The sequence below is a fragment of the Podarcis pityusensis genome (genome assembly GCF_964106645.2).
Source record: "Podarcis pityusensis genome assembly, chromosome: 3".
NCBI lineage: Eukaryota > Metazoa > Chordata > Lepidosauria > Squamata > Lacertidae > Podarcis > Podarcis pityusensis.
In genome coordinates, this window is record NC_138026.1 from 74,891,797 (window position 1) to 74,905,147 (window position 13,351).

At 41.5% G+C, this 13,351-nt stretch overlaps 1 protein-coding gene and 1 long non-coding RNA gene across 2 annotated transcripts in view; one reads left to right on the plus strand and one right to left on the minus strand.

Moving 5' to 3' along the window:
- The first annotated feature begins 9,069 nt into the window (after positions 1 to 9,069).
- LOC308472729 lies at positions 9,070 to 10,690 on the plus strand. Its single transcript, XR_013983680.1, has 2 exons — positions 9,070 to 9,812; positions 10,037 to 10,690. It is a non-coding gene; the product is annotated as an uncharacterized lncRNA (long non-coding RNA).
- GALNT2 (polypeptide N-acetylgalactosaminyltransferase 2) overlaps positions 10,378 to 13,351 on the minus strand; it is a 67,116-nt gene continuing 64,142 nt past the window's right edge. The window contains exon 16 of the mRNA XM_080997733.1: positions 10,378 to 13,096. Within this exon, the coding sequence (XP_080853859.1) occupies positions 12,941 to 13,096 (156 nt within the window). The 3' untranslated portion in view covers positions 10,378 to 12,940. The remainder of the gene's footprint in view (positions 13,097 to 13,351) is intronic.

Sequence of the window (13,351 nt, forward strand, 5' to 3'; positions counted from 1 at the left end):
AAATATGAACCTGTCCTTCCCAGCTGACCAGCATTTTATATGTTGGACTGTAAAACTTCCTTCTTGTTTAGGATTTCAACCTATGCATAGGTCCCACTGAACACACTGGGATTTACTTCTGGGGAAGCATACACAAGCATTTGGCTATTATTTCCTCTGGATAAAATAGTAACTATGTTGATGTGCTATATTAGTAACCACGTAAGCAGTCAGCAGGGATCTTTGCCAGTCTCATGTCTGGGAGCTGTTCAACAAAGGGGGGCAGAAGCGAATGAAACATTCTTATCACATGCTGAATGCCACAAAAGTCAAGTTGACCAAAGAGATGGAAGAGTGAAAAGGCTGCCTGTTTGAGGTAACTGGTTTTTCCTCTGCTAATGTCTGTCACTCAGCACTAGAAGGAGACATGGAAGCAACCGTCTGCATGTGTAACTGATACAGGGACACATCTGGACGTAGCTTTCCATACATTTTGATGCTTATTCGGAACCCATTCATAGGTGCAACCCCTCCCCACCAATTGCTGCATGTACACAACATCCTACTCAGGCCTAGAGTTGGATCGGGGCCTTTGGGCATTGTTGCAGCTCAGGCATTCAACATGGGAAAAAAGTTGTCATGGCAATGCAATATATAAACCACACACCATGCACAATAAATTATCCTTCGAGTATCGTGTCGCCATGCTCTGTTAAGATGTTCCTTTGACTATTGTTTATTATTATGGAATGGAACATCTTCCTGCTCACTAAAGCAAGGGCAAAGTGAGTGTTGTTCGGGAACTTTTTTGAAAACTCTGAATGCTTAGTAGGACACTGACTCCTGACTGCCCCCCTTTCCCATTTATATGTTTGACAATTAAATGGTGGGGGGTTAAAGCATAAACCTGATGGGCTCCACTTTTTGCTCTTCCTAGCCATCCCTTCCAGGCACTACTTTTGTTCAGTTTAAAAAAAACCCCAGAAATCCTTGTTCCTACATGCAGTTCTCTTGTGCCATTTAATAATTGATTTGGGGATCTCACGATTTTTCGTTCTTGTACATTTATGAGGATATAGCTCCCTAAAGTTTAGCAAGAGAGCAGCAACTCAAAAAGAAGTCACTTTAGAACTTTTAATTGATGCTTCCCTACAGAAGGCATTGTTCTGCTAACAGGTGCTTAGCAGAATCTCATCTGACCTGGCAGTTAATGAGACCTCTCCTAGCTTCTTCCTGTGCTTCCTCCAGGTATGGACTGCCAGTTCTGGTGCTCATTTCAGCAGTGATTCAGGATGAGGCCGCATCGTTTCAGCATTTTGTACTTTGATGACGCCTCCCAGTCACAGAGTTCAAGAAAGTGCTTTTTTAAAATAAATAAATAAATGCACTAATGAACTACTCACTGCAACACATGGAAACGCAAGAGCCTTTTTTTGCCCTATAAAATGCGGAATAGAGAAAAGAAGTTAAGATTAAGAACTGCGTTTTTAAAAAAATTACATTCCCTGGGTTGGCCACTCACAAATCCACCCTTGAATATTGGAGTGGCTCTATCTAGTGTATATGACGGCCAAGTGTCCACAATTGAGCTTACAGCTTGTTAGTAGTAGTTTCCATCAATTCTCTTATGAGATCTGGTGGCATTGCTGATGTTTACGACCACTCCTTTTTGCATCAGAAGTTACATTCCATGCCCAAGATCCTAGTGAATCTTAGGACACCATTTTTGACATTCTAGCACTACTTCTTTACTGTCTTCTGCTACCAGTATATGAGCTGGAGGTGTCTCTGAGCATTGCATATCTAACATGAAAGCCTAATAAGATGAAAGGGTTGAGCCTGTTGAGCAGCTGGCTGCCTACTCTCTGCAGTAATTCATATTTACTTCTCATGAGCTTCCAAAGCTGTGTGAGATCTCCATGCACTAGAAAGTTATGGTTCTGAATACTATGTTCAGAATAGACAAAATGCTTTGTGTTCTTTTGGCTGGTAGTGTTTTGGCTGGTAGTCTTTTCAGTGTTGCCCACTGCAATGGGACAAAATGTAGGCTTTCCAAATAGAAAACTAGCAGAAAGGAAAATGGAAGGTGACCAGGCTAAGCAATCGTTGCCTGCAGGAGCTACTAAGGGCCACAGCCTAATGAAATGATTGGAAATGAGGACATTAATAAAACTCTGCAGAAATGTTCTTATAGGTGAGGTTCCAATAGGGATGGGGTAAAAGTCAGTTCAGTTTGCAATTTAATGCATGCCTACCATAATTCACACTCATTGAAATAATACATGACTAAAATGAAGCTATCCTTTAAAATTCACACTTCTCCAAATTTTGTGATGTTGTGGTCCAACCAGGAAACAAACAAAAAATCCAAAATACACACATTAGAGGAAATAGCGTATAAAAATGCACATTAGTGAAAACAACATTAAAAATGCCTTACGGATGGGGAAATCATGTTGCAAAAATGTGTGTCTTGGGCAAGATTGCATATAAATATACATTAGGAGATGTGCACACTGCGGGCTCATCTCATTTTTGTGGCAATATATATATATATATATATATATATATATATATATATATAATGAAACTGATGCAGACATGCGCTGAACTGAATTCAAGACTAGAAATATAAGAAAAAGAGATAAAAGCAAAGCTGACCGACTTGCCCCTTCCTAGATTCCAACCTCCAGAGGAAGATCTGTAGCCAACAGCTCTGCAGCTAAACCTGCTCAATAAATAGATACCTTTCAAAGTTAAACAGTGAGCTCTAATATTGATGCTCAGCAGTGCTTTTCTTCTAGAAAAAAAGGTGTCGGTACTCACCATGAAGTTGTTACAGTGCTTTTCTTTTAGAAAAAAGAGGTGCAGGTATCGCATACCGTTGAGTACCCCCTGGGGAAAAAAGCACTGCTGCTCAGTGAGGTTCATAACAGAAATATTAGAAGTAACACCTTATCATTGCATTGTAACAAACTATTAGTATGTATAGATTTGAAAGAGCTCCTTAGTCTTCCTTCCATTGTGTCTTCTCATACTCTCTGTGAAAGAGCCTTCTCAGATATAAAGCAAAATAACACCCTGTAATAATTACAGGTAGGTAGCCGTGTTGGTCTGCCATAGTCGAAACAAAATAAAAAAATTCCTTCGAGTAGCACCTTAGAGACCAACTAAGTTTGTTACTGGTATGAGCTTTTGTGTGCATACACACTTCTTCAGATACACTAAGTGTGCATGCACACGAAAGCTCATACCAGTAACAAACTTAGTTGGTCTCTAAGGTGCTACATGAATGAATTTTTTTATTTTGTTTCAACCCTGTAATAAGTTTAAGAGACAAGAGCAGAGGGAAAAAGGGGAGTTGTGATCCACTGTTCGAAGAGAGTAGCAAAGCCAGCAATATCCCAGATATTAACGTAGGCTTTACTGTGGATTTTGAAAGATGTGGCAGACCTTCCTAAGGCTTACAGCGCAATCCTATGACACATTGACTCAGAAGAAAACTTCACTGATCACAGCCTCACACAGTGTCTTCCCCAACTTTTCCAGATTTGGATCTTGGGATGAACCTCAAAAGTGTTGATGAGCTGGTACCATATGATGTTGCAACAGACCTTTTTCTTTTGGCCACAAGGCTAATAATCCATAGCCACACTGCAGATCACTGCCTTTAGAAAACAAATTCAACCTGACTAGGATATATGAGCTTACCGGAGAATTTGCGATGGGTCTTGAGCATTAAAATCCACCACCGCGGCCCATGTACAAATACCCTGAGGCAACGGCAGCTTTCTCCAAGTAAGAAAGCAACACTCGTCCTCTGCACTTATTACATGTATAAGTCGGCCTTTGAAGTTAAGTTTATTTAGATTTTTAAACTAAACAGTCAATTCCTATGCACCCAAACCCGCAGATTTCAAGCAGTTCAATTTTCTGTTATTAAATGCTATTTCTTTTCAAAACAATATCTGTACGAAGATTCCTCGTTAACGTGTGTGTCACGAGCCTTGATTTTTAAAAGCATCATTGGTCCTTAAAAGCCATTTTCGACTTACACTCCCGTAAGTGCTTAGACCAGGAGGTACCAGCTCAACCCCTCATGTTACACCAGTTGAACTTTGGCCATTTAGTTATGTAGGCATTTGTGTAAATTTCATCCAAATCAAGACAGGGTATATTGATGGCAATCACTGTGACAGGGCAACCTATTGTGGCAAAGATATCAGAGGTATCCCATCAGCCACCATGCTTTTTACTGTATGCTGCATTTTTCTTTTCGGTAAATTCTATTGGGACGTGGGTGGCGCTGTGGTCTAAACCACTGAGCCTAGGGCTTGCCGATCAGAAGGTCAGCGGTTCGAATCCCCATGACGGGGTGAGTTCCCGTTGATCGGTCCCTGCTCCTGCCAACCTAGCAGTTCGAAAGCACATCAAAGTGCAAGTAGATAAATAGGTACCGTACCGGCAGGAAGGTAAACGGCATTTCCATGCGCTGCTCTGGTTCACCAGAAGCGGCTTATTCATGCTGGCCACATGACCAGTAAAGCGAGATGAGCGCCACAACCCCAGAGTCATCCACGACTGGACGTAATGGTCAGGGGTCCCTTTACCTTTTTATTGTGCTTAATGGGATCTTGGTAGGCTTTCTAAACTGCACATGGCATCAACAGCTCTCTGGAGCCCTGTTCAAGTATACCTACATATCACTATGAAGTAGAACTGTATTAGATGTGGTGTGTATAAAATGTCACTCCCTTCAACTATTCACCTGTTTCTGGAAATAGATATTTGCCATCATGTGTGTTATGATTTAAACAGGAGAACAGCCCTGTTTCTTGATAACCTGTTACTGTTGTACTGGGGCAGGAGGTTTACTAGATGAAGACAAGAGCTATCTAGGCGCAGATGATGGGAGATGGCAAAATCCTTCTGAGCAGAAGACAAGACGGGAACAGCACAAATTGGGTAGCAGCACGAGAGGTTTTTATCCCAAGCAAGGAAGGGACAATGCTGCAGCTAAGTTTGAGGCAGCACTCAGAGGCGTCTCCAGAGGGCAGAAATGCTAGTGAGCCTGCCTTCCCCACCTCTGATCAGAACTTTTGGTGCCATTTATGGAGAACCCCAAAGGACAGGGCATTAGGAAGTGTGGCTGGAGCATCTATTTGGCATGTGGAAGATTCTAAATTCAGTCCCTGGCATCTCCTGTAAGGGCTGGGCTGGGAGTGACTCCTGCCTGAAACCCTGGAAAGTCAGTGTAGATCGTACTGAGCAAAATGGACCAAATGAATGGTCTGACTCAGTATAAAGCAGAACCCCATGTTCCCAGTTTTGTAGCAATGCTTTACAAATTAATCTGTATCAAGGTGTACAATTAGTAGAGACTCCACACTTCGCCGCAAGCATGGGACGCTGATGCTCATGCAATTGGTACGGGGAAGATGCTGGACATTCAACTCAGATTGTTCCCACTATACACTTTACGGCTTGTTTTGTTTCCTGGGCTCTGATTCTGTATCCACTTTGTAATCTGACCTGGGGAGAGGTTTATTTACAAAATCTGTATACTGGAAATCAAAAGAGAAACCGACTGAAAAAAATATTATTATTTTTCTGGCCAAACTAAAACGTAGCAGTTATGGCACGACGGCTGATATATATGGCTTGACATGTGGGAGGAGGTAGTCTAAGAGGAACCAGAAGTGCTGAGAAATCTGAAAGGAAGAGTTGGGTTTTAGTGGCTTCCTTCACCAATTTCAATTGTTCTGGTTTAGGAATGGCCCAGTTTCTGGTTATTCAGTCCTCTTTTTCCCACAAAAACAAAACAAAACCCTACAAGCAGTTTTTGATACAGCCAGCCTTTGCAATTTCCCCTTTGGTGCACTAGAAAGTTATGGTTGAGATAGCACCAGTCAAGGCACTAAAAAAAGATATTGGGATTTGCTGTCACTTAAACAGGCAAAGGCAACACAGAGGAGATCGTGTTTTGGAAGGAAGCCCTACGAGCTACAATTTTTTTTAAAAAAAACTTTTAGTTCTTTCCACCTTTGCAACTTACATTCCATCAAATGAAATGACTGTACAGAACACTATTGTAGTGCTGTTGTTGTGAAAAGTGCATTCAGCTACCCTTGTATTATCAGGCTATGTTCACAACACGACAATGATAGCAGTTCAGTTGCAAGCTTCCATTTTCTTCCCAAAAAATGTTCTGTTAAACAATGTCAATTATAGATTTAAATGTGCGGTGCTGTTTTGTTTACCATTTGGTTTGAAACTTTTAAGATCAATTTTATACATATATCTATCTATCTGTATTTGTTCAGGAAATGCATGTGTGGGGACCCTAACAGAATGTTCCCATCAGTATTCCTGGCTCCTTGGTTCACGTGAGGACCTAAATTTTGTGACTATGGTTTTTGTTCTACACAAAGGCACGCTTGCAATAAAATTTTTACAAGTTTTCTACACCATAAGCTAAATTCTGAGTTCCAAAATGTGAAGTGTGGTAACAAAACAACTGAATGGATTTATAGTATCACTCTGATATCTTGTCATGTGATTTTCCCCTTCCCAATGCAAAGTTTGTTTACAATCAACAACTTTGAAATACAGTCAAATATAGATTATATCTTCTCCTGTCTCATTTTTGCTGGAGGGAAGGGTGGAGGACATGATTAAACATCTGAAGCAGGGATGGGAAACCTCTGGTCCTCCAGATGTTATGGGACTCCAATTCCCAGCATCCCTGACCATTGGCTATGCTGAATGGGGCTGATAGGAGTTTTAGTCTATAAACATCTGGAAAGCCACAGGTTCCCCATCCCCAATCTAAAGAATCCCCTCACCCACGAAGAACCAACCTGTTCAAAGCTCAAATTTGATACTTGACAGTTTGGATAAACAACTGGTATGTTTCTTGTTACTTGGCCGTATTTGTTTTAGCTGATGGGGTTCAGTATTTTGACAGTATGTGATAATTGCCAGGCAATGGTATTTGATCTTTGAGAACTTTTATTGGAAAAACTGGTAGGATCTGAAAATTGTCAGCTTATGGCATTTGATCAACAATTTCCAAGCAGTCAGAAGCACTCAAATTTATAACTCAAATTTTGAAGTCAAACATTTTGAAATTATATTAATTTCATTGTCTTAATTTTAAATGCCCAGAATTTGGCTTAAGCAGATGCATTGCTTTTTCATAAATTCCATTCCCTCCTGTAGCATGCTGGATTTTTATAGTTACAGTCGTACCTTGGAAGTTGAACGCCTTGCGACTAGAACGTTTTGGCTCCCGAATGCCGCAAACCTGGAAGTGAGTGTTCAGGTTTGCGAACGTTTTTTGGAACCTGAACGTCCAACGTAGCTTCTGATTGGCTGCAGGAGCGTCCTGCAGCCAATCGGAAGCCACACCTTCATTTCCGAATGTTTTGGTAGTTGAACGGACTTCCGGAACGGATTCCATTCGACTTCCGAGGTACCACTGTATTTCTCTTTTTTAAAAGCATACCAAGTGGGGTATGTAGACATGATTTGCAAGCCACAAGATGCAGCAGGCTCAAGTGGAGCCAGAACTAGGAACCAGTTGCTTGCGCTGCTGTGCTGGGAAGGCAAATTACAATTCCTGATTCATGCTATCCAGCTAAAAATATCTGAACACATGGCTGAAGATATTGTGTGTCCCTGTCATTGGCAAAGGCACCAGCAGTAACACATTAGATCTGAGAGTTCAGCACAGGAGATTTCACTGGAAGAATGGCCTAGGACACACACAACCAATTAGGCAAGCATTATGTGCAATGATTGCAGACACACTGGAATGCATCCAACTGTGGCTTTACATTAGTGCCAGGCACTTCAATTTGCACAATGCGGTGGTAATTGGCAAAAACTGTTTATCTCATCTTACGCACAGAAGCCACTATTGGGCGCAATCCAGTCTCTTCTGTAACTCAATGAATTCCATCTCATACATGATGGCTTTAATTATTAGAGCTCACATCTGTTAAGTCACATGTTGTGACATTTGGAATGTAACAGTTTTAGCAGTATAATAATAGTTTTTGCATTGATACACCACCTTTCCACCAAGGCCCCCAAGGTTTGTAGTACTTACATGCAGGAACATGGTTGCTTTCCTTCTTAAGAAAGGACAGGGAGCGTGTGGACCTTCTGATATTGTTGGACTCCCAATTTCTATCACCCGCAGTCAGCTACAGGATGACGAAGGCTGTACATCTAGGGTCACAGGTTACCCACCCCTGCTCTGAGTGGTCCTATTGGTCCTATTTCTAAAAAGGTTGGTGTTTTTCTGCCTCGTTAGGAAATCTTTAGAACTGGGGTGGGTGCAGAATTTTTATTTTACCTTATCACAGCAAGGTGACCGTGGACAGGGTGTGTTTTTCTTTCTGGTAAACATTTCACCAGCTCGGTCCCTGCTCCTGCCAACCTAGCAGTTCAAAAGCATGTCAAAGTGCAAGTAGATAAATTGGTACCGCTCCAGCGGGAAGGTAAATGGCCATGCCATCCTCCAGGATAATAATGCTCTCTAGATTGTAATCTACACTGGAGGGTTTCCCAATCCTCTGAAGCAGATTTGGGCGATGCAAGAGAGAAGAGGGGGAAGTCCACCAATGCAAGGACACCATTGACTACAACTGTGCCTAGCATTTTAATTCCCTGCTTGGACAAAGGAGAGGAAATTATGGTTTTCAACAGCAAGCATCGATTGTGAAGGGCATACATGTGGCAGAGTTATAGGTAGGGAGGTGAGAACAGGTGAAAACACTGGAAATCTACTACTTGGCAGGCCAACTATTGCTCTGCAATCCCTCCACTTTTCCAGATACTTGGTTTCTGGATACTTGGTTCCAGGAAATAGCAACAGGCTATTCTAACATTTGATACAAATCATTTCTCAGCTGTGGCTTGATGTGAAAGTTAAGGGGAGAGATAAGTTTCCGGAGCCCAATTTGTCCTGAGCAAAGAAAGGCAAACTTTTACACAACTTGAAATCTGTTTCAAAGTTGTAATGAACTTCAGCACTTGTTAGAGATAGTTATATAGTATTACATTAGTAGAAATGGCCAGGAATTGGAGGAGGTGGAAATAGAATGTTTCTGGTGAGGAAGTCAGCTTCCTCTTCAACCTACATTAGATGCAACAATACTGTCTAGTGAGTATGGTGGAAGCCTTCTATGTTCAGCAACTCATAAAACAAATCCATGAAATCGAATCCAAAGCAGCACAAACCAATTCAAAGCATCCTTGGTGTTTTTCAAACACCCACCGACCACGACAAATCTCTTAGGGAGATTCAGAAGTGGTTTCAGATCCAGCGTGAAGGTTTGCTGTTCAAAGTGAAAACCAAAAACCAACTCCAACGGATGCACCTCCCCGACTGGAAATGCCTCAAGCATTCTTTGGATCTGCAAAACTGGTTTACAAAAACACAGGCCTGGTTTGCACACTCTATTAAGGTACAGCTTATATGAAACTTAGGATTCGTGTGAATGAGCAGCATGCTGGTGCAAAAATCCCTGCAGATGTGCCTCCCACACACCTTTCTTCACCGCATGGAAGAAACAAACCAGGAACTGGCTTTTTTTAACGTGCAGACTAGTGCTTGTAGTTTATTACTTGTGTAACAAAACACAAACATACCGCCATGGCTTGTTAGGAGAGAAGCCACCCACAAGGTTCACATGTAATGGCAATCCAGCCTCTTCTGGTTCACTCCATTCAGGAAAGGAAGCAATGCGAGGGAGTGCTGCACATGTTCACTTTAAAACCATAGCTGAGTTTAATTTATGGTTAAAAGCAATGTCCGAAGAAGAGTTTGGATTTGATATCCCACTTTATCACTACCCGAAGGAGTCTCAAAGCGGCTAACAATCTCCTTTCCCTTCCTCCCCCACAACAAACACTCTGTGAGGTGAGCGGGGCTGAGAGACTTCAGAGAAGTGTGGCTGGCCCAAGGTCACCCAGCAGCTGCATGTGGAGGAGCGGAGATGGGAACCCGGTTCACCAGATTACGAGTCTGCCGCTCTTAACCACTAAGTCACTGTAAGAATGCTGGCTAGCCAAGGAGATCAAGTGGTCTTAGCTGAAGATTCTGGGGCCAGTTCCTGAGTGTACACAAAAACAGAATGGCAGCAAACCTCGCTATCTTATCTATAAAGTATTTATTTCCTTAAGTTAAACAAACAGGTTTTTTTTTTCAAGGATGGTTTCCATCTATAAAATGAACAAAGTACAAGCTCTGTACAGCAGATTTTAAAGAACCAACTGAAACGACAGTTTCCAAATGACATCTGATTTGCAAAACAAAATTCACATGTACCCCCATCATTTTTGCTTTGAAGACACTCAGATAAGGTTAGCACAGAGATAGCATTGCAATTTGTTTCCAAGTCTCCTAGTGATTTATTATAAAAGGAAGAGGGGTGGGGGTGGGGGAGAGATGTTGGCTACTTCTGATACCCAAGGTCAATATCTGCCACTGGCTGCAACTGCACACCCTCTGTTCATGTCAAAGGTTTTCACACAGTGCCCCTTAGTACACCCCACTGACAGAGGATCTGTGCAGCAGCAGTCGTTGGTGCATAGCACCAGAAATCCATAGACTTTAAAAAAGGATGAAGTCACAGTAAATAACTTTGGCACACTGTGTCATGTAAACATAGCTAACACCACATTACCATATTTCCATTCTCATCCATCACCCACAATTTGCGGTCTCAGCATGGAGATACTGTCTGCGTAGGATCTCTAGAATTTTAAGAACATATTCTCATTTTATAATACATAGACGACATTAGAGTTTCTGGAGTGGGGAGATATTATTAATAAAACTTACTAGCAACTCTGGTTAGGTTAACAGTCAAGGCAGCAAACTCCTATTATTTCAGAAAACAGCAGCTGGTTTGCCTGCTAGCTTTTAAATCACAAGGGAAAAAAATGTTAATATTTTAGCTCCCCTTCATTAAGTTCTTTTCCCAGAAGCGCTGGATCATAACCAGTTGGCTGTATAGTTGTGAGCTGAATGCATAGTCCCTCAAATATTAAAATATCACCATCTTCATCTTCACTAATATTTTTCATGTCAAGTGTTGTTGGGTGGCTGAAAATAAAGCGAATCTTGAAAAACTCAAGTCCAAAGTTTCTCTCTTTTTGTTGCCAAGGTCGTGTGTAAATAGGATATACATGGGAACTTGCAGTGTGGGAGAAGGAAATTTGGTCTGGAAGAGGATTATATGCACAAATCCACATTCAAGGAAAAAGCAATGTGGATTCAAACCATGTAGAATTCATATGACATCTGTGAATACTACCTGCAGAGATCACAAGCATGTCATATAACAGTTCATCAGCCTGTTTTAAACCGGTACTGCAAATTTCAAAGCCTTTGTGTCAATGGAAGCATTTTGTGGCAAATACTGCAGCTATAAGGGAAAATACAGTTTATGGAAAACTCTTTAAGACCTATGTAGCTGGAAGAGAAGACTGTCAAAACATGATTGCATAATAATTTGTCTTTGTCCTTTGTAATCACCAGAGGGCACCGTTAAAAACTTACATAAGCTGTGTTTTTAAGAAGGGAGGGGGGGTGGGGTTTACAGGCAAAGACGTCAGAGTAACCCCAGACATTACTTTGATATAAAAACAGCAGTTGGATTGAAATGGCTCCTTCCAATGTATCCAGAACATTTTCCTCCAGCCAAGTTTGAAACACCAGATTAAAACAGGACACAGGTGTAAAGAAAAAACCCAGACCATGATAACTCCCGCCCCCCAAAAGCAGAGGCATAACAGCTGAAATGTTGATATTTAGTAGGTAGCTGCCCATGCTTCCACGAGAAGGCTATTGTGATCTTGTGCTGTCAGACAACTTTTTAAAAGGAGAAAAAGAAGCACGCATTGATAAGAACACAACCTGAAGACCAAAACCTCCTAGCTGCATTATTTTAAGAAGGCCAAACTATTTTTTTTTAAGTAGCCCCAAATTGCCCAACACAAATACCAAGTTTATAGATATCCAGAGCACATGGCATGAATTCCCCAACTGGAGGTGACAATGCTGGTGAGATGAAGCGTGCGAGCTCCTTTCTGCCATTTGATCACCCTCCTCTGCAGAGGTCCGACATTTCCCAGGAGGAGGAAGCGCAAAAAATAAAATAAAAAATAGGCACACTTCACAAAGCAGAAACATCCAGTGTTTGCATGAACACAACTCAGCAGCACAAACCTGCGTCTTCACAAAGTTTTGTTCTTCTACCAACTGTCCAGTCCACTTCCCAGAAAAGTGTTAAATTGCTTTTCTTTGTTCTGTTTGTTTTGTTTTGTTTTTTTGGATAAATTACAGGATGATGAAAAATTGATAGAAAGTTGAAAATTTCGACAATATATATTTTATATATATATTTATATATAAACATATAGAATGTTTATATTTAAGAGTTCTGTCATAGAAAAGTCCATGGTGAAATATACCAAGTACACATGGCAAAAACCTTCAAAATGCTTTGATTTCTGGAAACCACGAACACTGATTTCTATGTAAAATGGAGACTGCCAATGATCTTCTCCAAACAATTTGCGTCCCTCCCCATCAGTCCCTCCCTCCCTCCCTCTCTCCCACCCTCCCCCTCTTCTGTGTGTTGAAAGCAGTTTCCTACTACTGTACATCTGTTTTTCCTAGGAATCTTAGTCGTCTGCTGTGGAAGGATTTAGCTTGATGCCGGAAAGGAACTGGTGAGCCTTTGCGGTGGAAGGGAGCGAGTCGTGCAGCAGCTACGTCTGACCAGGCAATGGCACGGTCCCCAGTTCACTTGCTTCCCTTTTGTTCACTTGTCGCCTACTTTCAGACAAAGATGGAATACTGAGGTATATAAAGTATCAGTAATGCAATCAAAATGTTGCCCAAGGTTTCGGAAAGGGGAACAGTCCTCCTGAGCAAGCCCTACTATTGCTGCAGGTTCAGTGTGAACTTCCACTGCTGCGACAGCGAGGGGTTGCAGACTTCAACCGTCAGACCACCGTTTTTGGCATTTCGGCTGTCTAAGCAGAGGTTACTGCCCACGTGCCTCAGTTTCGCGTTGCTTTCAATTTGTTCCCATTTCTAGAAGAAGAAGAAGATTTAAAAAGTTACTCCACTTAGATAAATGTTGATTTTAAAAAGCCAGTATTTTCTAGGGTTATTTTGTCTACCATCTATTTTCCTTACAGCAAATAATTGCAACTCCTTAAAGTCATTACTGTTAAATTTGCTTTGCAAACCCACTGTGGCTGTAAATTTTCATTTAGCATTGTCCACGTAAACTTCCCAAATGGAAGCTCAAAGCCCCTGGTATACTGGAGTGGGAGATTAAATGCT